Raw genomic sequence first — 26439 nt, forward strand, 5'->3', positions numbered from 1 at the left:
ATCTTTGAAGCTGGTAAAACAAAGTACTAGCAGTTATTTTTTGTGCTTTAAATACTGATGAAAATTATAGTAAGGTAGCCTTGGATTAACCATTAAGCAAAATAAGAAAATGCTTATTGCACCAAGGGAAAGGGGACACTAGAGTTTTTATAAAGGAAGGACAAAAACTTTTAAGTATAAATAAGTAATAAGTAGGCAAAAAAAAGCATTATTTTTGCATCATTTTGGTTTTTATTAAAATGCTATGTATCCGTTCATGTCAATGTAAGTTTACTTGATTTCTCGGTATAATTTTTCTCCATGTTCACAAAGATGTTTTGACTGTCTTTAAACGTACTACTCTGTATGGGTGCTTAGAATGATTTGCATTTGTATCACAAATTTTATTTGTTCAGGGTTTTCTTGTAATATTTCTATTTTTATATTTTATTGTGGTTTATTATGTTATTCTAATTCATATCTTTGTGTTTCCAGAATTTGTCTTTTATTTAGTGTTTTATGCTGATGTTTTGTGTAAAGTGTTTGTCGTTTTGCTTTTTGCTGTCGAATGCATGTGAAGCTCTTTGAGCATGGAAAATGTGCTATATAAATAAAATGTACTATTATTATTACTATTACTTTAGCTGATTTAAAATGGTTGTTATGAAAAGAAACATCACATTGGAACTACCCACTGCTAACAAAACACCTAAACTGGATTCAGTATACTTTTGAAAAGTATATGTACATAGATTACACCGTAACCATGATCCTTTTTAATTATATCATGTTAATACATTTTTTTCCACAATGCCTATCCCTGTTGCCAATATGCAAGTTCCTCACCTGGGTTTAGCCATGTATGTGGGGTTTTCTTTTTCAAATTTTTTTTTGGGTTGGATCTCATTTCAAAGTGTAATTATTAAAGTACATACTTGAAGGTATGTGCATAAATGTGAATTAATAGCTTTCTATTTATTGTTTAATTTTAATTTGTAAAGCAGAGTATGTAACAGCAACTTTAAGGCTATACTGCATTGTAAATCCAGTAGAACAAAGACCTCCTTTTTGTGATACATTTCCTTTGAAGAATGTATTTTGTTGGTACATTTGTTCACTTAGCATTTTGTCTGTGTATAATTGTAGCTTGACGACTAGATCATGTTTATGCTCCTAATATAGGTAGTAATTTGCCAAGCTCTGTTCCCCCCCTTTTCTGAACACAAACTTATGCTGGATAGTGATTTTACCAATATTATAATCCCAGTCATGGATTTCTCATTCTTATTTATAACTGCTATTTCCATATTACCATGTCTGTTAAATCCAAAAAAATAGTACTGATGTTCCCTTTTTTCCCCCTCTGGCCTATCTTGAAGATAGTATTAAATGTACTTCATAGCTAGGATATTGTTTTCATTCTTACAGTTCAACCATTATGACTTAATAAAATAAGTTACTTCATGTAATTTTATTGAGTATTTTGAATGATACAGCCCTTGGGTGCTAACAGTTTCCATGAAGTGTAATCCTCAGTTCAGAAATGGAAGTGTATATTATTCCAATCAATTCGCTACTAGTATTCATGCAAATTAGTGATACTTAAAAGCATTTCAGATTTAGGACCAATTTGTGAAAAGCAAACGGCTATGGTTTATGGGCACTTGTTTGCATACTTTCTCGCTACAATTGAAACATTTATTTTTCTAAAGTCTTTTATCTTTAAAATATTGTTAATCCAGTGCAGTGCTGAATTTGTGTTTCAAAGCCCAGAATTAGAAGTTGAGTCAGCCTGACAGTACTAATGCAGCTGAAGCAACACACATCACTGGCTGTATGAATTTGAAGGACTACAATAGCTAAATGTGGGCTGATATTAAGAGTACAGTGATCCCTCGCTATATTGCGCTTTGCCTTTCGCGGCTTCACTCTATCGCGGATTTTATATGTAAGCATATTTAAATATATATCGCGGATTTTTTGCTGGTTCGCGGATTTCGGAGGACAATGGGTCTTTTAATTTCTGGTACATGCTTCCTCAGTTGGTTTGCCCAGTTGATTTCATACAAGGGACGCTATTGGCAGATGGCTGAGAAGCTACCCAACTTACTTTTGTTTCTCTCTCTCTCTCGCGCTGACTTTCTCTGATCCTGACGTAGGGGGTGTGAGCAGGGGGGCTGTTCGCACACCTAGACACTACAGACGCTCGTCTAAAAATGCTGAAAGATTATCTTCACGTTGCTACCTTCTGTGTGCAGCTGCTTCCTGAAGCGACATGCTGCACGGTGCTTTGCATACTTAAAAGCTCAAAGGGCACGTATTGATTTTTCACTGTTTGTTTTCCTCTGTGTGTCTCTCTCTCTCTCTCTCTCTCTCTCTCTCTCTCTCTCCCTGCTCCTGACGGAGGGGGCGTGAGCTGCCGCCTTCAACAGCTTTGTACCGGCGGTGCTTCGCATACTTAAAAGCCAAACAGCCCTATTGATTTGTTTGCTTTCCTCTCTGTTTCCTTTGAAGAGGAAGATATGTTTGCATTCTTTTAATTGTGAGACAGAAGTGTCATCTCTGTCTTGTCATGGAGCACAGTTTAAACTTTTGAAAAAGAGACAAATGTTTGTTTACAGTGTTTGAATAATGTTCCTGTCTCTCTACAACCTCCTGTGTTTCGGCGCAAATCTGTGACTCAAGCATGACAATATAAAAATAACCATATAAACATATGGTTTCTACTTCGCAGATTTTCTTATTTCGCGGGTGGCTCTGGAATGCAACCCCCGCGATGGAGGAGGGATTACTGTAATGTAAAAGAGACATTGTAGTGACTGATCGTGGACGGATTTAGAGTGAGAGAGTTTGTAGATGTCAAATGAGAGAGAGCGAGAGAGAGAATCTCAACAAAGTCATTGCTTGAGGCATGCCAGGAAATGTATAGCAGTTGGGCTGCATGTGCTGGCAACAGTAGCTCCATATTCTTGACTGTGCCACCTCACAGTCAGTACTGTGATCCATGTTGATTAGATAATTCCTATTCATTCAAATGCTGGTCACATTCAAGTTAAACACATCTGCATTGTATTTAGTGGGGTATTTTCTCTGCTCACACTTCTCTAAAAACACTCAAATTTGTGCCACATATGAGTAGAAAAATAGTATTTGAATTGCAGTATGAATATAACCAATATTTGATCAATGTGAAAAGTAATAGTGAAATCTTTATAGAATATCCTGAAATTCAATAATTGCTAGGTTAATGGTTAGGTGTTTTAATGTACAGAAAACTGTCGAACTGGGAAATGGTTCAAAGCAAAATTATTTGGTTTCCATATTTTGATCTCAAAGTTACTTGAATGATCGAGCCAACCAGGAGTGCTCCATGTGTTGCATTAAGTATTCTACTTACTGAAATTACAAGTGATTTGAGTTTTTAGCAACCTGTGCTGTTCAGGGAAATGTGAAATGTCTTTTTATTTGCATCAGATTTTACAGCAGTAATATGTTGTATGTGGCTCCATTTGATTTTAAGTTTAAAGCACTCTGGACAACAGTTGATCATTTTAGAACAACAACTTGTGTACATAAAGTCCTACACTTAATGATTATTTATATAGATATTGTGTTTTTACTTTTTTTCATTTTTTTGGGAATACCTTACTCCGTCATGATACCTTTATGTGGAGTACTGATGAGGTACTGTATTTGATGAAGTTTTCCTGTATTTGATTTGCTTGGGCTAAATGTGTATTTCTTGCACTTACTAAAAACAAAGGTGTCATCAAGTTCTCTCTAGTGTATAACTTCTCTGTACATTCATCTACATCTAGAACCTGCATCACCCAGTATTTTAGTCATTGGTAGCTGGAGTCAATCCCAGCAGTATCAGATGCAAATAAGTAACTGTCAAAGATGCACCAATCTATCGTGGGCTGCACACTGATACCTTTGGATTAATAGGACCGCTAAATATATTGGGGCTGGGGTGGTATTGGGGAAAAGGTGCAAATACTACACTGACTATGATTTTACTGTAGAGGTCGTTGAGCATGCCGAGTCTATATTGACCCACTGCACTGCTTTTCATAAAATTCATTTTTCTGGAATAGAATTGCAGTATTTTAAAAAGCCCAGACTTCATTTTTCATACTGAAATGCTCCATAGCTGTAGTTATGCAAACTTGAAACGATTGATAAACTGTTAGTGTAACTTCATTTGTCCTCCTTATGTCATATTTTAGACTTCTACTACATAGTTATATCTAAGACAGTCAGTAGCCTTTTTAAAAGCAATTGTCTGAAAAAAAATGTACTATTTTTTGCAGCAAACAGATGGCTCAGTACAAACAGAGGGACAAGGAGGACAAACGCACAGCACAGAAAGCCCAGACTCCAAGGCCACACCAAAACGTCTTCATGTCTCTAATATTCCTTTCCGTTTTCGAGATCCTGATTTACGTCAGATGTTTGGGGTGAGTTTATTTTGTATTTTTTGAAAAGTAAAAATTTGCTTTGAATAAAACTCTGCAGAATGTTTTGACTTGATTTGCCTACTGTGGACTGTACTCTGTAGTTTTCTTGAAAGGTATGTCAGTCGGCGACTGTGCTTTTATTGTCCTGTATGTATCCTTTGCTTTCATAACATCTGGAGACAGAGTTTCCTTGATTAACCCTTCACTAGTTATATTTACAGTATGTTCAGAAATATAAATATACCTTCATATTCTGCTTTGAACCTCTTTGAAGAATGTGATGTGATTTTTCTCAATCTGTTTTCAGCAATTCGGAAAAATCTTAGACGTTGAAATTATTTTCAATGAAAGAGGCTCAAAGGTAAGTGATTTTATTTATTTACTGTTACTATAATTTGTATTCTTCCTTTCAGCCCAAAATTGTATGTACTCATTTCTGTTTCCGGTTTTCTTTGTAGTTTCTCAATTGTCAGTCTTATTTTGTCCTGTAGTTGGTAGGAGATTGTGGCTGGGTCTGTGTATGTTACTATAATTTGTATTCTTCCTTTCAGCCCAAAATTGTATGCGCTCATTTCTCTCTCCATTTTTCTTTTTTTTCTCATTTGTCAGTCTTATTTGTCCTTTAGTTGGTAGGAGATTGTGGCCTGGTCCATGTGTATATATGTAAACGTAATAAGTTTCATTTGGATTAGCTTGCTTTCAGTATTGCATTGATTTTTACATCAGTGTAGGAGTAAAATATTTATTATTTTTAGTTGTTTTTATATATATATTTCACTTTTATTTTATATGTTGTATATATAAAATATTATATAATATACAGTCGTCAATAAACGGACATCTTGAGGGGGTGTTGTTGCCCCGTGAAACCCAACAGACAGATGCAGACATATGTTTTAAAGCACCCAGAAGTATTTTAATTTTCTTCTTTAAAGTGCACAAAAGCACCTCCACCACCATAAACAAGTAATCACTATAATAATCACACAATACTAAATACAATAATTCTCCTCCTCTCATCCCAGCAGCTCCGTCACACTCCCTCCCAACTCCGGCTCGATTGTTGGTATCCCATCAGTCCTTTTTATAATTGTTGGCCTGGAAGTGCTTCTATTCTTCCTCCCACGTGACTTACTAGCACTTCTGGGTCAGCTGGACAATTCAAGTTTTCAGCAGGCCCAGAAGTACAACAACAACAACAACATTTATTTATATAGCACATTTTCATACAAAAAGTAGCTCAAAGTGCTTTACATAATGGAGAGAAGAAAAATAAAAGACAAAATAAGAAATTAAAATAAGACAACATTAATTAACATAGAAAGGAGTAAGGTCCGATGGCCAGGGTGGACAGAAAAAACAAAAAAAAACTCCAGAAGGCTGGAGAAAAAAATAAAATCTGTAGGGGTTCCAGGCCACGAGACCGCCCAGTCCCCTTTGGGCATTCTACCTAACATAAATGGAATAGTCCTCTTTGTAGTTCGGGTTTTTCACGGAGTCACTTGATGCTGATGGTCATACAGATTTCTGGCTTTTAATCCATCCATCATTGTTGGAACATCATGGTGCTTTGGGTAGATGGTGGTGGCGCACGCCACCACCAACAGGACACCGGAAAAGGAAACAGAAGAGAGAGTAGGGGTTAGTACAGATTTTGAATGAATAGTTTTTATAATGAATTAGATATACAGAGTATCAGGATTAAATTACAGTGAAGTTATGAGAAGGCCATGTTAAAATAATGTGTTTTCAGTAGTTTTTTAAAGTGCTCCACTGTATTAGCCTGGCGAATTCCTACTGGACTAAGTACTAAGTACTTCAGGGTTTCCGTTTTCGTAGTCCATTAGTACTTCCGGGCTAGGTGAGAATTTATTTTCCCTAGGGCTGTACTGCCAGACTCCAAGTCCCATAGTGCCCTGTGGGCATCCAAGGCACCGCTGCAGTCCAGGGAAGCTGCCATGTATCATCTTGGGGGAAGCAGTATGGCAAGTTGCTACCTTCCCCCATCCTTTTACTCCAGGGGCATTCCGGCCAGGTTGGGCTGCCAGCCGTCCATCACTATAATTTTATATGTATGTATGAGTATATAGATAGATATATATATATATATATCTCCAGTTCATGTAAATTTGATGGCTGCCATGCATGGAAAGACTGCTTCAAATCATCCCATAGACTTTCGATGATATTCAAGTCAGGAGACTGTGACGGCCATTCCAGGACATTATATTTCTCCCTCTGCTTGAATGCCTTTGTAGATTTAGATCTGTGTTTTGGGTCATTGTCTTGTTTGAATATTCAACCCCTGCGTTACTTCAACTTTGTGACTGATGATTGAACATTATCCTGGAGAATTTGTTGATATTGGGGTGAATTCATCCGACCCTCAACTTTAACAAGGGCCCCAGTCCCTGAACTAGCCACACAGCCCCACCGCATGATGGAATCTCTATCAAATTTGATAGTAGGTAGCAGGTGTTTTTCTTGGAATTAGGGCTGCAACTAATTATTTTGGTAGTTGACTAATCGTTCAATTTTTTTTTTCGATTAGTCACAATTATTTCATGCCTGACTATTTTGAAGCCTGCGACCTGTGGTTGCACATCCTGTTCTGGGCTCCAGTGCATGTCTTACCTCATCTGCTCACGCCTGTCCACCTGTGAATGTCACCCTGATGTCTCTGCATTAACACAATTAAAATTACCCTAAGTTCTTGTCTATAAGCCGGACTCATGTATTAGCCGGAGACCAAAAATCATACGAATTTTTAAAATAAAATCGTATCATAGATAAGCCGGACTCATGGATAAGCCGAACGTACTATAACCTATAACTAATAGAAGGGAGGGAGGTCAGTGGTCTCACTCGCGCCCATTTAATTTCTTTAAGGGGGGAGAGAGTGTGAGATATTGCCGTCTCTCTCACTCCCCGCATGGCGCGGTTGGAGCGGCCGGAGCGCGTTCTTTCTGCTCTGGGCGTCGCCGAGTCAACACGAGCGCGTAGCGGTCATTTAAATTGTGATTTTATATGTAAGCATATTTAAATATATATCGCGGATTTCTGCGGACAATGGGTCTTTTAATTTCTGGTACATGCTTCCTCAGTTGGTTTGCCCAGTTGATTTCATACAAGGGACGCTATTGGCAGATGGCTGAGAAGCTATCCAGCTTACTTTTTCTCTCTCTCTCTCTCTTGCGCTGACGTAGGGGTGTGTGAGCAGGGGGGCTGTGTGCAGCTGCTTCCTGAAAGAAATGCTGCACGGAGCTTCGCATACTTAAAAGCTCAAAGGGCACGTATTGATTTTTTTTATCTGTCTCTCTCTCTCTCTCTCTCTCTATCTCTCTCTCTCTCTCTCTTCCTCTCTCTTCCTGCTCCTGACAGAGGGGGTGTGAGCTGCCGCCTTCAACAGCTTTGTACCGGCGGTGCTTCGCATACTTAAAAGCCAAAAAACCCTATTGATTTTTTTTTTGACTGCTTGCTTTGCACTCCTTTGAAAAGGAAGATATGTTTGCATTCTTTTAATTGTGAGACAGAACTGTCATCTCTGTCTTGTCATGGAGCACAGTTTAAACTTTTGAAAAAGAGACAAATGTTTGTTTGCAGTGTTTGAATAACGTTCCTGTCTCTCTACAACCTCCTGTGTTTCTGCGCAAATCTGTGACCCAAGCATGACAATATAAAAATAACCATATAAACATATGGTTTCTACTTCGCGGATATTCTTATTTCGCGGGTGGCTCTGGAACCCAACCCCCGCGATGGATGTATAAGCCGGACTTATGTATAAGCCGATATTCTATTTTTTCATTTTCACAACTTTTTTCCTTAGATAAGCCGCGGCTTATTGACAAGAACTTAGGGTAATAATAATCAAATTAAAATAACAAGTGAAACATATGAATTTAAAAGTAATCAGATGTTTTATTAGTGTGACCATCACAATAAAAAAGAAATACATTAAATAATACAAACTAAAGTGCACATAGTCTTTAAACAAAAAAAGTGCATTTAACTTAACCAAAAAATACATAGTTAAAACAAACATTTTTCATATTTTAGTAATAAATGACAAAATGTAGACAAACTGTATAATGTGTAAAGCCTGAAGAGCAAAGATCAAATAAACACTTTAAAAGGTTCAAGGATGATACAATAGCTTCCGTGGCGCAGCGGTAGGAATTGCTGACTTACAATCAAGAGTCCCCCGGTTAGGTCCTGACTGCCTCATATATTTACCGTTTTGAGTAGTGAGTTGCTCTTATTTTTAATATTAATAATAATAATACATTTTATTTATATAGTGCCTTTCCCATGCTCAAGGCACTTGCAGAATATAAGAAAGAACGGCAGGGTATACAGTATATAGCATTGTACAAACCAGATATAATAAAGATTACGACAGTGAATTCAGAGGAAAAAAAAGCCTAACAGAATAAGCGCAGGCGCTCTAACATCACCCCTCCCCCGATCTTTCTTAGACTCTCTTTTTCAGTGCAGCAGGGACAACGCACATGTTGTTCTTTTTTTTCTTTCAGTACACGTGGCTTCCCTGTTTATTTCTATATCTAGTGACTTCTCTGCCTGTCTGTCTCTCTATTACGCAGTGCTCTGTCTGTCTGTGTGTTATGGATCTTAAAAATAAGTTATAAGGACAGTTGTTCCTGTTAATTGCAGTCTCAATTGTTAAAAAAATATTTGAAAAGGAGCATCCCACATGAAAATATAATGATCTCAGTAACTGACAGTGCATACCAATGTATAAATTTTATGTCCGTTTGAGGTTTAAAAGAAAAGAAAAAAAAAAGCAACACTTCATCCCCAGCGGGTAATCGAACTCAGGTCTGTGAGGCAAGGAAAAGCTGCTCTGTGCTAAGAGGCAAATCTTAGCGCGCTACGCCACAGAAGCTGTTGAATCATTCTTGAAGCTTTTGTGAAAGTGTTTATTTGATCTTTGGAACTCGGGCTTTATATATTCTATAGTTTATGCCTACTACATTTTGTAACATTTATTACTAAAATATGAAAAAGTTTCTGTTTTAACAATGTGTTTACACAGATTACTTTAGAATAATGATCTCTTATTTCCACTGTAAAACTCCACTTCACTCCCACATAATCAATCAAGGCGTGAGCTGGGAAAACTTCGCTCACGTTCTAAGTCGGTGGGGGGATGGAATAGCCGGCTGCTGGCAGCTTGTCTTTTATCAGCACATTTAGAGGACAAAGGATGCTGGCGGAGAGGTGTGAACAGATTTAAGAAGCGATTTAAGGTGGGCCGGATATACGAGTTTTTTCGTAGGCTCTGGTAATTCTAGTGTTAAAGAGTTCTGCTCCATCCTGGTTTTAATTTCACTAAGGCAGGTTGTGAGCTGAGAAAGCTCTGATGAAGTTCCACTTTTAACATTGAAGTAGAGTTAAGTATCATCTGCATAAAAATGATAACCCACTCCATAGCTACGGATAATATGGCCAAGGGGAAGCATGCAAATACAGAAGAGAAGAGGGCCGAGGACAGAGCCCTGAGGAACTCCTTGTGTGACTGGCGCTGAACTGGATCTGCTGTTGCCAAGACTAACAAACTCTTGCCTATCAGTCAGATAGGACTTGAACCACTGGAGGGCAGTGCTAGAGATACCCAGCATGTTCTCCATTCTGGACAGTAGAATGTCATGTCTGACAGTGTCCAATGCTGCACTGAGGTCTAATAGAATTAATATGCTGGTTTGTACAGAGTCTGCTGCCATAAGAAAATAATTGGTTACCTGTAGCAGAGCAGTTTCACAGCTGTGCAGCGCCCTGAAACCAGACTGAAAGGGTTCCATCAAGTTATTAGAGGTAATTGATGATATTATACAATAAACACATACATTTGATTTGCGTCTGTAACAGCCACTGTAAATGTATAGTACTTGTAAAAGTTACCTCTTTTTTTTTTTTTAACTTTTATTCTCTGTCACTATCACGATACATACTACCGCCCCCCCAGGGATCTGACATTGTTACTTTTTATCTGAAACTGGGAATAACTGTAGATTTGAGTGGCGCTTTGAGACAATCAAACTGGAAATTCTCTGATCTGGATGGATTAAAGCTGACACACAAACACTGGCGAATCTGCCTTATTCGTATCTCATTGTCACTTGATTTTTTTTATTCAATTTTATTGAGTGTTCCTGCTTATGCTGAAGTAGTATGCACCTTATGGCCCATGATGTCAAAGCCACACTGACAAAAAAAACAAATAGGTATATGTGATATTTGGAATTATTCATTTTATGACCTTATAGTACATTTTGGAAAACATTGTGGCAAGGATGCAACATTATTCATTCGCGTACCTTCATGCAGTTGTAATCAGTGACCGCATTTTTTTTTCTCCCCCCAACCTTGCCCAGTCTGCACAGGACTCCAGGACATGCAGAGGAAAGAATGTTCCTCTGCAAGGTGAGCCATGAACAATCTTCTTTTCTCAGTGGACCCCGTACATGCCTTGCATAGTACATGTGCTTTGATCGCCGCCAGGTCAAGCTTGTTATAGCACAAGCAACCGGCCACCTGCATTCTCCTGCTAGCACTGAATAAGCTCAAGCCTTCTCGTGTCAGCGTGCCGCACCAGGGGGAAAAAAAGAGACACAAATATATGACATTTTAAAGAAATCATTGTATGTCCTGAATAGTACCAATCAGAAAACATCATCGCACTAATACAATATTATTTGAAAATGAACAGATTGGGTGTAAATTTGTTACTTGTAAAAGTTAGCTTTTTTCACTTTTATTTTCTCAGTCTCGTTCATGCTGTCCCTTCCTTCCTGATCTGACCCTAATTAACTAACAGCGCCAGCATAAATTCTCAAGAGATGGCGGCATCACAGCTCCAGGATTCAGATGCTCATGCATCGCGATGGTGCTGCCGTGAAAAGAAAGCTCCGCTTTGCATAATCTGCATTCAACTTTTTTTTTCTTTTTCGGTGAAGTGCTCCCACACTTTAGAAAGTTTCTGTCTCAATTGTTTTCCATCTCCTTCCCCCTCCAAAGCGCTTTTTGTTATGACCAGATAACTCAATTTCTGTCTCATCAGTCCAAAGCACTTTGTTCCAAAATGAATCAGGCTTGTCTAAATGAACATTTGCATTCAACAAGAGACTCTGTTTGTGGCGTGAGTGCAGAAAGGGCTTCTTTCTCATCACCCTGCCATACAGATGTTCTTTGTGCAAATTGTACTGAATTGTAGAATGATGTACAGATACACCATCTGCAGCAAGACGTGCTTGCAGGTCTTTGGAGGTGATCTGTGGGTTGTCAGTAACCATTCTCACAATCCTGTGCATATGGCGCTCCTGTATTTTTCTTGGCCTACCAGACCTGGGTTTAACAGCAACTGTGCCTGTGGCCTTCCATTTCCTGGTTACATTCCTTACAGTTGAAACTGACATTTTAAACCTCTGAGAGAGCTTTTTGTAGAATAGAATATAATGCCTTTTATTGTCACTATACACATGTACAATGAGATTAAAAATTTATGAGATTGTAGCCTTCCCTTAAACCATGATACTGAACAGTCTTTGTTTTCAGATCTTTTGAGAGTTGCTTTGAGCATCCCATGCTGTCACTCTTCACAGGAGAGTCAAAGGGAAGCACAATTTGCAATTGACCACCTTAAATACCTTTTCTCATGATTGGACACACCTGTCTATGAAGTTCAAGGCTTAACGAGCTAATCCAACCAATTTGGTGTTGCAAGTAATCAGTATTGAACAATTACATGCATTCATATCAGCAAAATTACAATTACAAGGGGACCCAAATTTTTGCACAGCCAGTTTTTCACATTTGATTTAATTTCATACAGCTAAATACTGCTTCACTAAAAAATCTTTGTTCGGGAAACACCCCAGTACTCTGATGTTCCTAGGAAATGAAAGACATATCACTATTACCTTTTTGTTGAAAGTAAATTATTTTGCAGGCTGAGAGAGGTTCCCAAACTTTTTCATATGACTGTATATGTATAGTATGTATGTAGACTAAACAATTTCAAACCAAAAAGTTAAATGTGACTTCCTTACATTTTTGCTCCCCTACAAGCAAATCAAAGGCTGCTGTGCCCAGTACATCTTTGGGCGCTGGCTGTGCACACACCTCTGCCTCAGAAACCACCAGGCGACCATCAGTGTGTTTTCTGATGAACGCTGTTCTAGAATCACAAAATCATATAGTGAATTGTGTAAGAGATGTGGCCAATGAACTAAGAAATATAAAGGCTGTACTATGTGATATGGACCACAGATTAAATGAATTGGTTAAAAAAATAAGTGCTTCATCTGATCACTTGTTTTTACATTCAAGTATGATGCCTTCAGATTTAATTTGTTTGATGTAGCTGATTTATTTTAAATGTATTGAAATTCTATGCTAAAATATGCAATAATAGCAACTCATGCATTATGTATTTCAAGCACTCTTTAAAATATTGCGGGTGTTTTGAGCAGACCTGCTGCAGTGGTTTCATCTGAAGAATTTTAAAGTTGACAGTATTTCATTTTAGGTACTAGATCGAAGGAGTTGGGTAATCCTGGTCCTGGATGGCTGCAGTGGCCTCCTGCTTTTGTTCTACCTAATTTCTCTATTTAATGTCAACCTTGATGTTAACTGAACAACGTATTTAATCAGATCACTTCATCTAGCTATCTTTTCTGTCAGAATTAATGATAATGTGACATTTACATTGAAATTTGCTTATTGCAGACATTGAGTTTTACTGCATAGGACATTTTGTACATTTTGTCCATTTTATGAACATGCTTGTCAGTAATTATTTTACTGTGTTAACCAGGGGGAAATTAACAGAGAGCCAAAGATGACAAGGAAGACAGTTAATTAGATAAACTGGAATAATTTGTATTTGTGTATGTGTATTCAGTAAGTAGCTGATTTTACTCAAATATTTTGGCAAAAAAAGTTGAAGGGTTTTGATGGGTTCTAATTGTTTCCAGTCCATTTTGGTAATTTCCCCCAGAAAAGTGAATAATATACTGCAGGCATAGATATTGTGCCAGATGAAGTAATAGGTACAGGCAGCAAACTAAGTCAGATGAATTGGTTTCTAATTAAGAAATTGGTTGGAATAACAGTTTACAGCAATTATAGTCCTCCAGAGTTGTCTGTCTGTCTGTCACACAATAGGATCTTTTATTTTTAATTAGGAAAGCTACAATCAGGTTTTTTAAGGTCAATACAAATCACGGATTTCATGTTAGTTGATTGGCTGATTCCAATACCGCTTCCCTTTTTTTTTTTTTTTTAATCCCTTTAATAAACTTTACACTAATCTTCAATCCAGACAAATGGAAGCCTTATGTGCATATTAAAGTTGATCATCGGTCATTCATTCTCTGACCTGCTTGTCCTGAACAGGGTTGGTTTTTAGGGGGGTCTGCATTAGTCTATCCCGACTAGCACAGGGCGCAAAGCAGGGAACAAAGCCTGGACAAGGGGCCAGCCCATTGCTGGGCAAACAAACACACTACAACAACAGGTCCAATTTAGGATCCCCAGTTTCTATGTGTTTTTGTAATTAAACTATAGACTACAGGTGTTAACTGTTAATTTTTTCTTAACAAAATGAAATTCTTTAGGCTTATTGTTCAGTGACTAAAATAGTAAAATTTAATTTCCTTTAAATTCCATACTTTAATAAAATATGTACAAACATTTATGCATTATACATATGGCATAAAAAGTTAAAGTAGTTTTCGTCATTTCTCCAACAAAACAAAAAAAAAAAAAATATCCTCACACAATCAATTACTGGCAAATAAACACAGCTTAAATGTATACATACATCAACTTGCAGGTTTTAATCATTTTAAATCATTAATTGCACTGCAACTTTTTGCTGTTAAAATATATAATTACTATATACAGGTATTTGTTGTTTTTCATCAATGCATCATCTAGACATTTATAATTCTTGAGGTATAATTAAACTATTGATTACCATTTTAATTTTGTTTCTTAACAGAATGTATGCTATATGATACATGGCAACAAACACAGCAAAAATATTTTCTAAAAAAAATAAATAAAATAAACTGTTTATTAAGAAACAATTTCAAATTCGTCTTTTTCCAATTGAATGTATAAACTGCTGCATTTTAAACAAGATCGCTGTCCAAACAGACATTTAAAGGACAAAATAAGTCTGAATCCTTAAAATAGTTTTTGTTGCAGTTTGTTTGAATGACTTCTCCAATTAGTTCCTAACCCCCAGTTTATAGCTGCACTTTAACATAAAGGTTAATATACCGATAGCTTTTTGTTTATACTGCAGGAGGTTTTCTGCAAATGAAATAAATAAAAAAGACGTGCTGACTCAACTACCTTAAGAGCTTGCATAAAGGAGTAATGCATCTAAATTATCATAAAGCTTAGAAAAGCTGAGGCTGAAAAGATTGTTTTTTTGTGATCTTCCTTTTTACCAGTCGCAGATCAAGTCTTTTTAGTGAAAATTAGTTGATTTAGATTTCCAGACAATCAATCTAAGCATTGCTATTCTTAATCAGTAGTTACATTTTATAAAGTGGAGCTATTCAGATTTTAAATTTTGATTAAAGGTCTTTCTCAGAATTGTTTCTGCTGTTGCGATTTTGTGGGGAAACTAATTGAAAGGTTGACTTATACAGTGTTCTTAATTGAAATACGTATGCTGCTAATAATGGCTGCCTCTGGGTATTTTCTGACCTCTGTGACTTTATTTTTCAGATCTGAATATGCTGTGTTGCCATTCCCCAGTGATCATGGACCTTATATAATATACATACATACATACATACATACATACATACATTATAATGCTAAGATTACTGTTGAACTTAATCATTCTTTTTAGGTGGATGAAATGAATGGCACTGCCTCTCCATAACTGCAAATGATAAAAATTCAGGGTGCAATGATGTCATTACATTCCATTTTTAAACTGTATAGCTGTTTGATTCCCTGCTAATTCTTGAATGTGATTATAGGAACTTGTTTTGATGTTTTTAATTTATTTTTTTTAACTGAGCTGAAAGGGTGTTTGAACATCTATTTAGTTAATCTGGGATTTCTCACTTTGGGTTGCATTCATTTGGCTGCTTAGCTGCAGTGCAAAAGTTGCACCTTTTTAAACTGTGCTAAGAACTGTAATGATCTTTAAACCTGACAATTAACATTAGATTAATAAAGAATCAACTAGCTTTATTCCCTTTTCTTTTTATAATTTGTATTATGTAAAGGAGAGAGAGAGAAAAATGCGGTGTTGACATTTTGCACCAAAGCTATAGCTGCTAAGTGCATTTAACCTAGTGTTTGTTTGCTTGGTTTTTTTTTTGTTTGTTTGTTTTTTTTTGAAGTTTTTTTGACTTTGTTAACGTTTTGCATGTTGTTTTCTCCTTTCCACCCTCCTAAACCCCACCCCTTTTCTCCACATTGGCTGCATGCAGGGTTTCGGGTTTGTGACTTTCGAGACTAGCGCTGATGCTGAGAAGGCCAGGGAGCGCTTACACGGATCTTTGGTAGAGGGACGTAAAATTGAGGTGCATGTCTTTACCATCATAATTCAATTACATGACAGTGGCAAGTTCTTGATTCACGTTTCACATTTTGACTATATCACAATCCTTAATTTATAGGTTATGCTTTTTTTTTATATAAGAATGCTGATTTTTTTTTCATTGATCTTTTGAATGAACCTTTTAATTTGTGTATTTTGTTTTCTAATTTATTGATGTACAAGATATTTAGTCTGTTACCCAGTGTTGCATTCCTTCTTTGCTTTAGATATAAATCATTTTCTTTTATTGCATGTTTTATTTTATATATATATTATAATATAAGCATTTTTCATTTTTATTTCCTTTATAACACAATATTAATGCTGGGCTTGCTCATTTCTTTCAAGTTTGACTTTTTTGTGTACAAGATTTTTTTTTTTTTTAAATATCAGTGTTCTTAACTATTTTAAATCATTTTTGATTTTCTCTCTCTCCCACCTGATTGTCTTTCTCCTAAAATAAAAGAAGTTTAATGACATAACAGCCCCTCCAGTCCAATTCCAAGCAGTATAGTTACTTTTATAATTCTCGCATATCTGTGTTCTTGAGGTTTTGCAAAAAAGCGCTCCTTTCCTTGTTTTCCTTTTAATTTCACTTTTTGCTGTGAGTGTATGTCTTTTGCATGTTTTTGTCCTCACATTCTTTCTTGACTGTTCCATTTATTTTTGCTCAAACATTGCCCTTTCTCCCAGCAGTTGTTTTCTCCTTCTCTTTGATTCCCTTGCCATATAATCTGCATCATTCTGCTACCTATTTTGTTGTGAAAATGGGGTGCAATACACCAGCAATTTTTATTAAATCTTTCTCCCATTTTCCTTATGTTAAAGCAAATTTATATTGAAAAAACATTAAAGGGGGTCTGGGTGAGGTCATTGTAATTTATATTTACACTTGTTTAAAACCTTCAGTTCTGCAGAAGGCTGAAATGGGCCATTGTAAAACAAACTTTCAAAGTTTAATAAAAATTAGTTTCTTAGAAGATACATATTGCATTAATTTAAAGGGGATAGTCTATTCACAAGTACTTCAGTTGCCTTTACTGGCATGCCGATAGTGGCCTCCAAATTTTAAAGGGTGGTGAACCTTCAAATTTGTTTTTCCTAAAAGGTTTAATGCCAAAAATTGTGAACAAGTGGCAACTTGAATTTTGACTGAAACCTAGATAGAATCTGTAAATGCCTTCGTTAATTTGGCATTTGGTATAGTTGCAAAGCTGTTGTGTTAATACATATGTCCATGTCTAAGAAATTAAAATCAAAAGTCCAGTTGTTGAGCACTAATTTTAAATTTGAACCAAACAGTAGCTGGTTGTGTTTTCAGAGCGAAAATGTTTTGAAATCCACCTCAAACATACTGTAGTGCATGGCTTTTTTTTTTTTTTTTTTTTTTTCTTTTTTTTTTTTTTGAGTATGTCCAGGTTTTGGAGTATTTTAAAAAGCTGGATTATGATTGTTTGTTTTTTGGAAGAGGGTATGGGTTATGATTATCAGGTTCTTATTTCTTTTGTGTGATGGCTACATTCAATCGCAAGTTCAGGCTTCCTGAATACATCTCACTAAAGATTAACTGAAATTAATTGCGCTAACAATAAGCCATATTTTTTCCATCAGAAAACTGCTTGGTTAGCGGCTTCTCATCTTTCTGTCTTCTTTGTTTGTTGACGGGTAAAGTTTACTAAGGCAAGCTGAAACCTAAACCTGCATGAGCAAATAAAAACACCCTGAACTGAGCTTTATTTCTTCTGTGTAAGAAATGTTTGCTTATAATTTGACGTTATTTATTTTTCCATTAATAGAAGTCTCAAAAAAGCTTCATTTTTATATTTGATTTTATTTTCCCTTGACGTTTTGTTTTAAACGTTTAGGGTGTCAGTTTCCATGGTAACAATACATTCGCCAAGGCGGCAGTTTTCAAGAGGCGGTAAGTGGAAACTTGTGGGGACGTTAACAAAAACACTATGAATTCATTTAAAAAGAAAAAAACTATAAAAATTAAAAAGTAATACGCTACAGTTTCAGGAATGCAGAATAAAAATAAAGATAATGTATTTATGATTATCTTAACCCCTGTATCCATTTAATCTTTTTTAATTTCTATGATTTCTAGTCTCAACTACTCATGATGTTAATCAGATATCAATAGTCCCCTTCTGTAAGAAGAGATAAAGACATGCTGTATCAGTCCCAATTGACTACAAAATGCTTGTAGAATGATGTTTTATTAGAAATACATATAGTGGTTCAGGGGTTAAGATATTTCAAGTTGAATTCTAAACTAATTTTTTAATTTTGTAGTTTTTGTTTTTTCCTTTTATTTTAAACACCAAAAGCTAGATGAATTCATCTTTTACCATCTCACATTAACGCTAAGGATGTGATCTGATATTCTATATATTGAATGCCCACTACTTTTTTAATTCATTTGTTTTTTTTTCTTCCTTTTGGGTTAATTTTATTTGTTTTACACGGCTGTTGAGTTATTTTTGCGAATGGAATTTCTTTTGGATGTTTCCGTGTTTGACTATACTGTATACAGCTCTTGCCTGTTAGCTGTAAATTTCATTTTTTTTAATTAGTTTGGTGATTGCCCCTGACCCCCTTTGCTATGTGCACATCTTACTCAAGTTGTATTGACAATGAGATTTCACTAGTGTGCCTGAACTATGCACCTTCAGTTTGTTTTTCTTCTTTTGTTTGGCAATGTCTGTCTTTTCTATCTTTTTGCCTTTTTTGCTGTATCTTTATGTTGACTGTGATTGGCTATCTCCCCTTCCCCTCTTCCTTCCTCCCGCCCGCATCCCTCTCCCCCTTTTTGAAGTGCTGCCGTTGGTCGCCGTGCTGTATAAAGCTTGCTGATTGGTTCTTTGTCTTTCTCTCTCTTAGTGGTTATGTGACACACTTTGCACTTGGAAATGGACCCCTTTTGGCACCCACTTGATATTTTTTTCTTTATGTATATTTATAATCATTTTTGTTTTATGTTTTTAAATGTTTCTTTTGGGAGGGTTATTCTTTGCATGTCTCTTCCTTTTCAACATCTTTATTATTATTTTTTAAATATTTATATATATCTATATAAATAAATTTGACAGTTCTAAAATGCATTTAGCCTTGTAATGAAAATCTGGGAGCGGCTCCATGGGATGACTATATTTCCAAAACATAATGCATTAACACTTGATGTCTTTTTTTTTTTTTCTGAAAAACAGTGGCAAGTACAAAAACGTACAGTTTAAAACACTAAAAACTCTTTTTAGACGCACATTTCTTGAGAAAGCTCATAACTTTCATAGGTGTATTTGTGTCTGTGTTACCAAGTAAGATGCAAACAAACTGTTAAACTAACTTTAAACATACATAAAACAAAAACAAATTTTTTTTTTTTTTTACCCTTTTTTTTATTGTAGGAGCATTCTCAAACAGCACTCTGTATCCAGAACATGAGGCGAATTGCACAAAATGTCACAGGAATGACACCTTTAATAAACCGCATAGTTGAGAGAAAAAGAACACAAAGTATCAAATAATCGGGGAGACCTTCTAGTCGTCTGGGTCTAACTAAAACAGGTCTTTGAAACCTGTCTAGTAGGTGGAGTTGCTTGCTCATTTTCACACTGCAAAAGTGCTAGAACCTACTTCTCCTGTTGCCGCCTGTCATTGTGTCTCTTGACCCAGGCATGTTTTTTTCCAGCTGATGCTTAAACAGCTGTTCTCAATTCTGTTTCTAACTGTAACATGGTTTGAAATACATGACAAAAAAAATAAAGCTAAATCAGTAATTGAATTGTGTACTGTCTTGTGTACAAAGTTTGCAGTATTCATAAAATTTAAATCGAAGTGAACAGAGTGACATGGGGAAATGTTACTAAACAGATGATGACTTTGAAAACTTCCACAAAATGTAAATACAGCATCATCCCTCATCCCAGGGTCTTTTCTGGCCAAGATTCTTAATCACTTTCTAGGTCAGAGATGACCCCAGTTTTTTCCTTCAGGGGGAAAAAAAATATTCTGCTCGGATATGATCTGATACTTTCTCTCTTATGACTGTGCACCCCCTAGCAGCCAAGCAATTTTGCTGCCTTTTGTGGAAACATTTACACCTTTTTTGTTTACTCATTGCCATCACTCTTTTTCTCTGGCTAGAAAATCTGCCTTTATACCCACTTTTGATTCAAGTACATGCAGCATCCTGGTGGGATATTGCAATTGTCCACCTTGGGCACCCCTTTCAAACTCCCCACTGGAGCCCCTATGTAATGCAGTTTATGGTGTACCTTTTAATGGTCCCTATAATGGTAATCCAGCACTAGCATTCACAGGGCATCTTCTGCTGTGGTTCCTCTTCACTAGAGGTTTTCTTTAAGGACTTGAAGTTGACCATTTTGTATGTTGTAGATGCCATTGCCTCGATCAGGCTTTTACCAGTTTGCACCCATTTGCTTTCAAGGAAAGTGTGTGGTGGGGAGGGGGGGTTCTTGCATTTGTGACAAAGTAATGAAGCATCTAAACTAAATATTTCATTAACAAGAATACAACAACATATAAATGAAGTAGTTGAGCAGACTATTTGAATCAACGACATTCCTAAGAAGTGCATTTTCATTTTCCAAATTTTAATATTGCTTTTACAAAATTCAAAGTAAATGTTAAAAGGATTTTCAGGCAAAAGCGCAAGTCCTTTTACAAATTATTTGCTTTGTTAATTGGCAGCATGAATAGATTTTTGATGTATCCCTTGGAGCCAAATCCCTGCTTTTACAGCATGAGCTTTGAGGGACTTTTTAAATACAGTACTTATTCATCTGTCTAGAGTAAGAATTTGCCTTTTTTATCTTTGCTTGTATTAATAGTAGCAGAGGTGCATGTGTTCAAAGATGTTTACTAAGCAAGAGTAGAAATATTGACAGTCAATATGTAACTACGGAGACATTTTCTGAATGTCTATTGTAACATATACTTTATACTATGCATTTAAAATAGTTAAGGTTTGAAATTTAATTTATTCTTAAAAACTGATGAATGCATATTAGGGAGAGATACATATGTCAACCCTAATTCCTTAGTAAAGTATTTATATTAAACAGTTCAGTTACATTTTTTTTTGTGCTTTTCAGGTTAACAATGCCACTGCAAGAGTTATGACCAATAAAAAGATGGTCAGTCCTTATGCAAATGGTAAGAATCTAAAGAGTAAACTGTTCATGTGTGGCTCGGTGGAATTTATCAAACGTTTTTGATCTGTATTTCACACATTTGACCCTTCCTCACTGCCATCTTTAGCTTAGAGTGTCCTGTCAGAGTAAGGGCATAATCAAGTAAGAATCTGAAGAAGGGTTTTGTCTTGCACATTGATGATCATTATCACCAATTTAATAACCCTTTTCCCCATATTATTTGGTAACCCCCCCAGATCTTTTTTACTCCAGTCTGTGACCTTCAGCCATACCTTCTTTGGCCTGCCTCTGGGCCTTATCCCCTCCACCTGTATCGTGGTGCAAATGTTCACCCAGTCATCCTCTGCCCTTTCTAAACATGCACATTCACCTCAGCAACACCTATCGCCTCCACACCAAGTCTTTGTTAATTACCATTCATCTTCCTGTGACTGCGTGACTCTCCACATATCTGATCAATCTCATTCTTTCCAACATTGCTTCGTGTTCTGCCTTTATTAGCCATGTCTTGCTCCTATAAAACATACTTGTGTTCATAATTTTCATAAACGTTTCCCTTCAATTCTAAAGATACTGGGATAGTGCCTGGAAATTCTTCTATGCACTTCTACCTTTGGTATCACTTCTGTGCCTGCATCTTCATAAAATCACAACTTGTCACCTAGCAGAACTTCCCTACTTTATCTGAAACAGCTCCTTTTTGATATCTATATTTACTTATTTCATCAACATTCTGCACAGTTTCTACTATGGTTGCACACTGTTTGTGCATACTACCCTTTACAATACTACTTCCTTTATTTATCAGCTTCTGACAATCAGTGCATTAGACTTAATGTCTTGTAACATCTTTACAACATCTGCTGCACAGCCCCAAATCCAACTATTCTACAGTTCTTGACACTACATCTTCAAACATCACCCTGGTCTTTTGTGCATTTATTTTAAGGCCTTTTGCTTCCAAATTCTTTACATTTCAGTATTTTCTCCTTAAATTCAGTTTGTTTTTGCTATCGGTGCCAGATCATCAGCATACAAGAGCTCCAATGGCAACCCTTCATGTTTATCTCTGTTTGCCAATATCATCACAAAAGGTAATGGATTTAGGAAGGATTCCTGGTTCAGCACCACCTTCACCTCAAAACTCCCACAATTCCACATGTCTTGTACACTCAGTCAGCAATTATTTTAATCCCACTTGTTAGTCAGCTCAAAATTACCACATTTCCTATTATTTTTGATTTATACATTTAGTAAGCATTTTTTTAAATCTATTAGCTATAACGTTTATTCAAAGCAAGAATGGAAAGCTGGTGTTTACAGGTTTCTTACAAAATGTATACTGCTTAATTCATAAATGTGCAAATAATGATTCTTTGGTAGGCTTTTGGGTGTGTGGTGTTCTCAGAATTTGTGTATTTTTTTATTGTTGTTATAGGCTGGAAGTTGAGCCCAGTAGTAGGTGCAGTGTATGGACCAGAATTATATGCAGGTAAGTTTTATTCTTGCTTTGGTTTTGTGGCATGGTACAAAGTACAAGAATGCAATAATCTGAATGTGCATACACACATTACAATGGGACAGTTCAATTTAATGAATGAGAATGGTTTATTGTCTCTCCCAATAGGTGTATCATTATGACGCATACAGTATAAACAGTGTGTTTTTTTTTTTCTTGAAAGCTATGCTATAAAATGTTTTATACTAAATTATTTAGTCTTTCTGTCTGTCATGAATAATTGCATTTGTAGTTTAGAAAAAGTTTTTGGAAGAAAATAGTTTTGGTACTTAGTATCATCCTTCCCAAATGAATGAACATTCATACTGCACCCTTCTGGGCCCATTTTTATAATGTACTTAAGATTTTGGTCTCGTCCGTTTCGGGAGATGGACGTCTGAGATGGAACTCCTTTAGCAGCAGTGTTGTTTTACTTTTTTTACCATCATCCTGAGGTTTCCTGTATTTACTGTACCTGATGGGCTGTAATTAAAGAAAATGCAAATTTATACATGAGTAGCAAAAAAAAGGGCTCAGAAAGAAATGGAAAAGACAGCTAAAGCTTCATCTAAGTCTAAACAAGCCTCAACTTCAAGGTACGGCCTGCTAGAGACTGACCTGGAACAGATGGGTAAAAGAATATATCTCCAGGGATTTGATGCTACAGCATCGGCTCCAGCTGAGAGTGAAAATGGAAGCGAAACAGCAAGTGAGTCAATTCAGAAGAACTTGATTCCAGAAGGTTCAGTGGGACTCTGCATGGCCTTACTATCCCTGCTGTCAGCTGACCCCCATGAGTTAGCGGCATCGACTCCAACCAGGCTTGTTGTTCCGTCCAAGGAGCATGGAGAAGGCCGAAATGAACAGTCTGAACTGAAGGCAACGTTCACCGCAATGGTTACACGCTATCGGGGAGGAAGGGACATAAAGGAGGTAAAGAGTAATATAAAGGAGGTTACAAATGATATAAGGAAAGATATGAAGGACATAAACGAGACAAACGAGAAGCTGCTTCAGAACATTAAAGACCAGGAGAAACATTTAAGTAATCACTTTGAGGCAACATTTAAAGGCGTACTAGAACAAATTGAGGAAAAAATACAGGAAAAAACGAACAAGTCTGAGAATAAATTTAGATCACTTGAGCTCAGCTTGAAGACGTTAAGCAAACATTCATGACTCATATTGAAATAGTTGAACAATTGGCATCTACTGCTGACGATAAAGCAATGTCTGCGGATTCTGAATGCAGAGTACTTGGAGACAGACTAGCTGCACTGGAAGATGGATACAGGAGGAATAATATCAGAATCAAAGATCTCCCTGAAAACCGTGAAAGTCCAAGCCCAGAAGCAGTTCAGAAGCAAGGTCTCTTATGACCAAACAGTGAACTTTGTGAGCAGGAATGTCAAAGGTCTCAATCACAAATTAAAGAGAAAACGTATTCTCACACCTAACAAGTCTAAATGCCAAGATGGTATTTTCACAGGAGATCTGCTTATTAAGCAAGGATCAGTTTCGGTTGCAAAGAGATTGGACTGGCCAAATATTACACTCTAGCTATACAAAGAAAACTAGAGGAGTGGGAATTTTAATGCTTAGAATTATTTCATTTGTAGTATTTGATTTCTGAAGGGAGATATATGATTGTTATGGGTAATTTATTTAATAGTAAATTGATTTTGCTAGATATCTGTGCACCCAATATGGATGATAGAGACTTAATCCAAAACGTATTTGCATCCATGTGAACACTCATAAAATTATAATGGCTGGAGACTTTAATTGTATTTTAAATCCAGACCTGGATAGCTCTTCAGCCACAGGGCTTTGGAGATTTCTCACCAGTACATCATTGATACTCAAGAATTGATTATCTTAATACATAATTCGCCTGCCTCCTCACTCACTCACTCATGTCCGTCCAAAGCCGAATGCGCAGTCGCCTTCTGCGCATGCCCGAAGCCAAATGCGCAGTCGCCTTCTGCGCAGCTGCCTGAAAAACCATACGAGACCGAAATCCAACCCCAGCGTCGCAGCAGGTGGCCGATGCGCAGTCACCTTCTGCGCACGTCCGAAGCCAAATGCGCTGTCACCTTCTGCGCAGCTGCCCGAAAAACCTTACGAGACCGAAATCCAACCCCAACATCGCGGCAGGCGGTAGATTTAGCCTATGCATTTCGGGATTATTATTCTGAAATCCCAAATCCTTCCGCCCAGGCGTAGGATATTAGCCCCGATCACAGTCAACTCTCACACTCAAAATAATACGCAAGAACATATTATTATTAAGTACTTTCAGCGGCAGGAATGACTCCACAGCCATCACGATGATTACACTACCGTCGTCCGCAGAAGTTGATGTGTGCGAAGCGAGGTACACATTGTAAGCCGCATAGAAATCTCCACAGGTGGCGCGGTATGCATTGTCATGCGCTGCTGCTGAGATCTGAGTAAACTAAAACACTGCTGGCCTATTCGCACCAAGCACTGAATGTTCACCATACCATCTGGAGTGATTTTAATGCCCCTTGCATTCTTGCCCTTTCAAAACTGCTTATTCTCGCAACTTGGTGCCAACGGCCACAAAAATTCAAAGAGAAAGGCGACTTCGATTTAAAGCTCTAGAGGCCTGATAGGTGATTTCGACTACAGCTCGAGGCCTAATTATGCATTCTGATTCAATTACACATTCATTCAATATACCTATATCAGGTTTGTGGTGCTTATACTTATTACAATTCCATATTTTACTGGAACATTCATCATTCATCATCAATTATACTATAGGCCTGGAAAATTCATCAACTAACAGTACAAGCCTGTACAGTAATGAGTCAAGCAGACTAAAATCATTGCAAAAAAACTTCTTTGTTTCTTCTTCTACTTTGCGTTGATTTGTATTTCTCATTTTTTCCCTTTTACTGCCATAGGCCTACATAATTATAAAATATGGCAATTTTTATGCACATGGCACAAAATAAATTAAGCTTAAAGACTACATGTGTTTCCAAATTCAAAGGGCATTCCCTGTCAAACTAGCATTCGCCATGACTATAAACAAGTCACAAGGACAAACATTTGACATGGTAGGAATATTCCTTGCCGAACCCATTTTCAGCCATGGATAGATGGTCAATTGTATGTGGCTTTTTCAAGAGTCAGAAGGGGCGAGTGATGTGAAGGTTCAAGTTAAAGATGGGCCACATCAAGGGAAATTACTACCAAACAGTGAGTGTGTCTTCACAAAAAATGTAGTCTACAGAGAGATTTTACAACTTTAGTTGCATACTGACAGGCCTCCAGTATACAAACAAAAAACGTTGTCATAGATAGCATGTATTTTTTAAGTGTACAGTATTTTTCGCCGTGATAGTCATACATATCCCAAACCTCTTGGTTAATTATCATTACTTAAATCACTTTCTTATTTATTTCTTACTTATCATTTGTTCTTCATACACTGCTGACACAAACTCGTGCCCGTTTCATCTCACGTTGTCGAAACGGGCTTTTTGTGTAGTTTCTTTATAGATAACATTTTTTTTCCCCAACAATCAAATCTTGAAAGTATGAACCTACTGTTATCCCTGACCATGCCTCTCTGATCTTGGACCTCAAATCATTATGCCCCACGTATTCATCTCACAGCTGGCATCTTATCCCACTTTTATTAGCTGATGAGAACTGTACGGAATTTGTATCAAAGCAAATTGATGTTTGGTTATTTTA

At 36.8% G+C, this 26439-nt stretch overlaps 1 protein-coding gene across 1 annotated transcript in view; it reads left to right on the forward strand.

Moving 5' to 3' along the window:
- LOC114662211 (RNA binding protein fox-1 homolog 2-like) overlaps window positions 1-26439 on the forward strand; it is a 253045-nt gene that overhangs the window by 172229 nt on the left and 54377 nt on the right. Inside the window, 5 exon segments of the mRNA XM_028815596.2 lie at window positions 4293-4439; window positions 4747-4800; window positions 15923-16015; window positions 21150-21210; window positions 22648-22701. Of these exon segments, the coding sequence (XP_028671429.2) occupies window positions 4293-4439; window positions 4747-4800; window positions 15923-16015; window positions 21150-21210; window positions 22648-22701 (409 nt within the window).

This window comes from Erpetoichthys calabaricus, chromosome 12, assembly GCF_900747795.2.
Source record: "Erpetoichthys calabaricus chromosome 12, fErpCal1.3, whole genome shotgun sequence".
In the NCBI taxonomy this organism is placed as follows: Eukaryota; Metazoa; Chordata; class Cladistia; order Polypteriformes; family Polypteridae; genus Erpetoichthys; species Erpetoichthys calabaricus.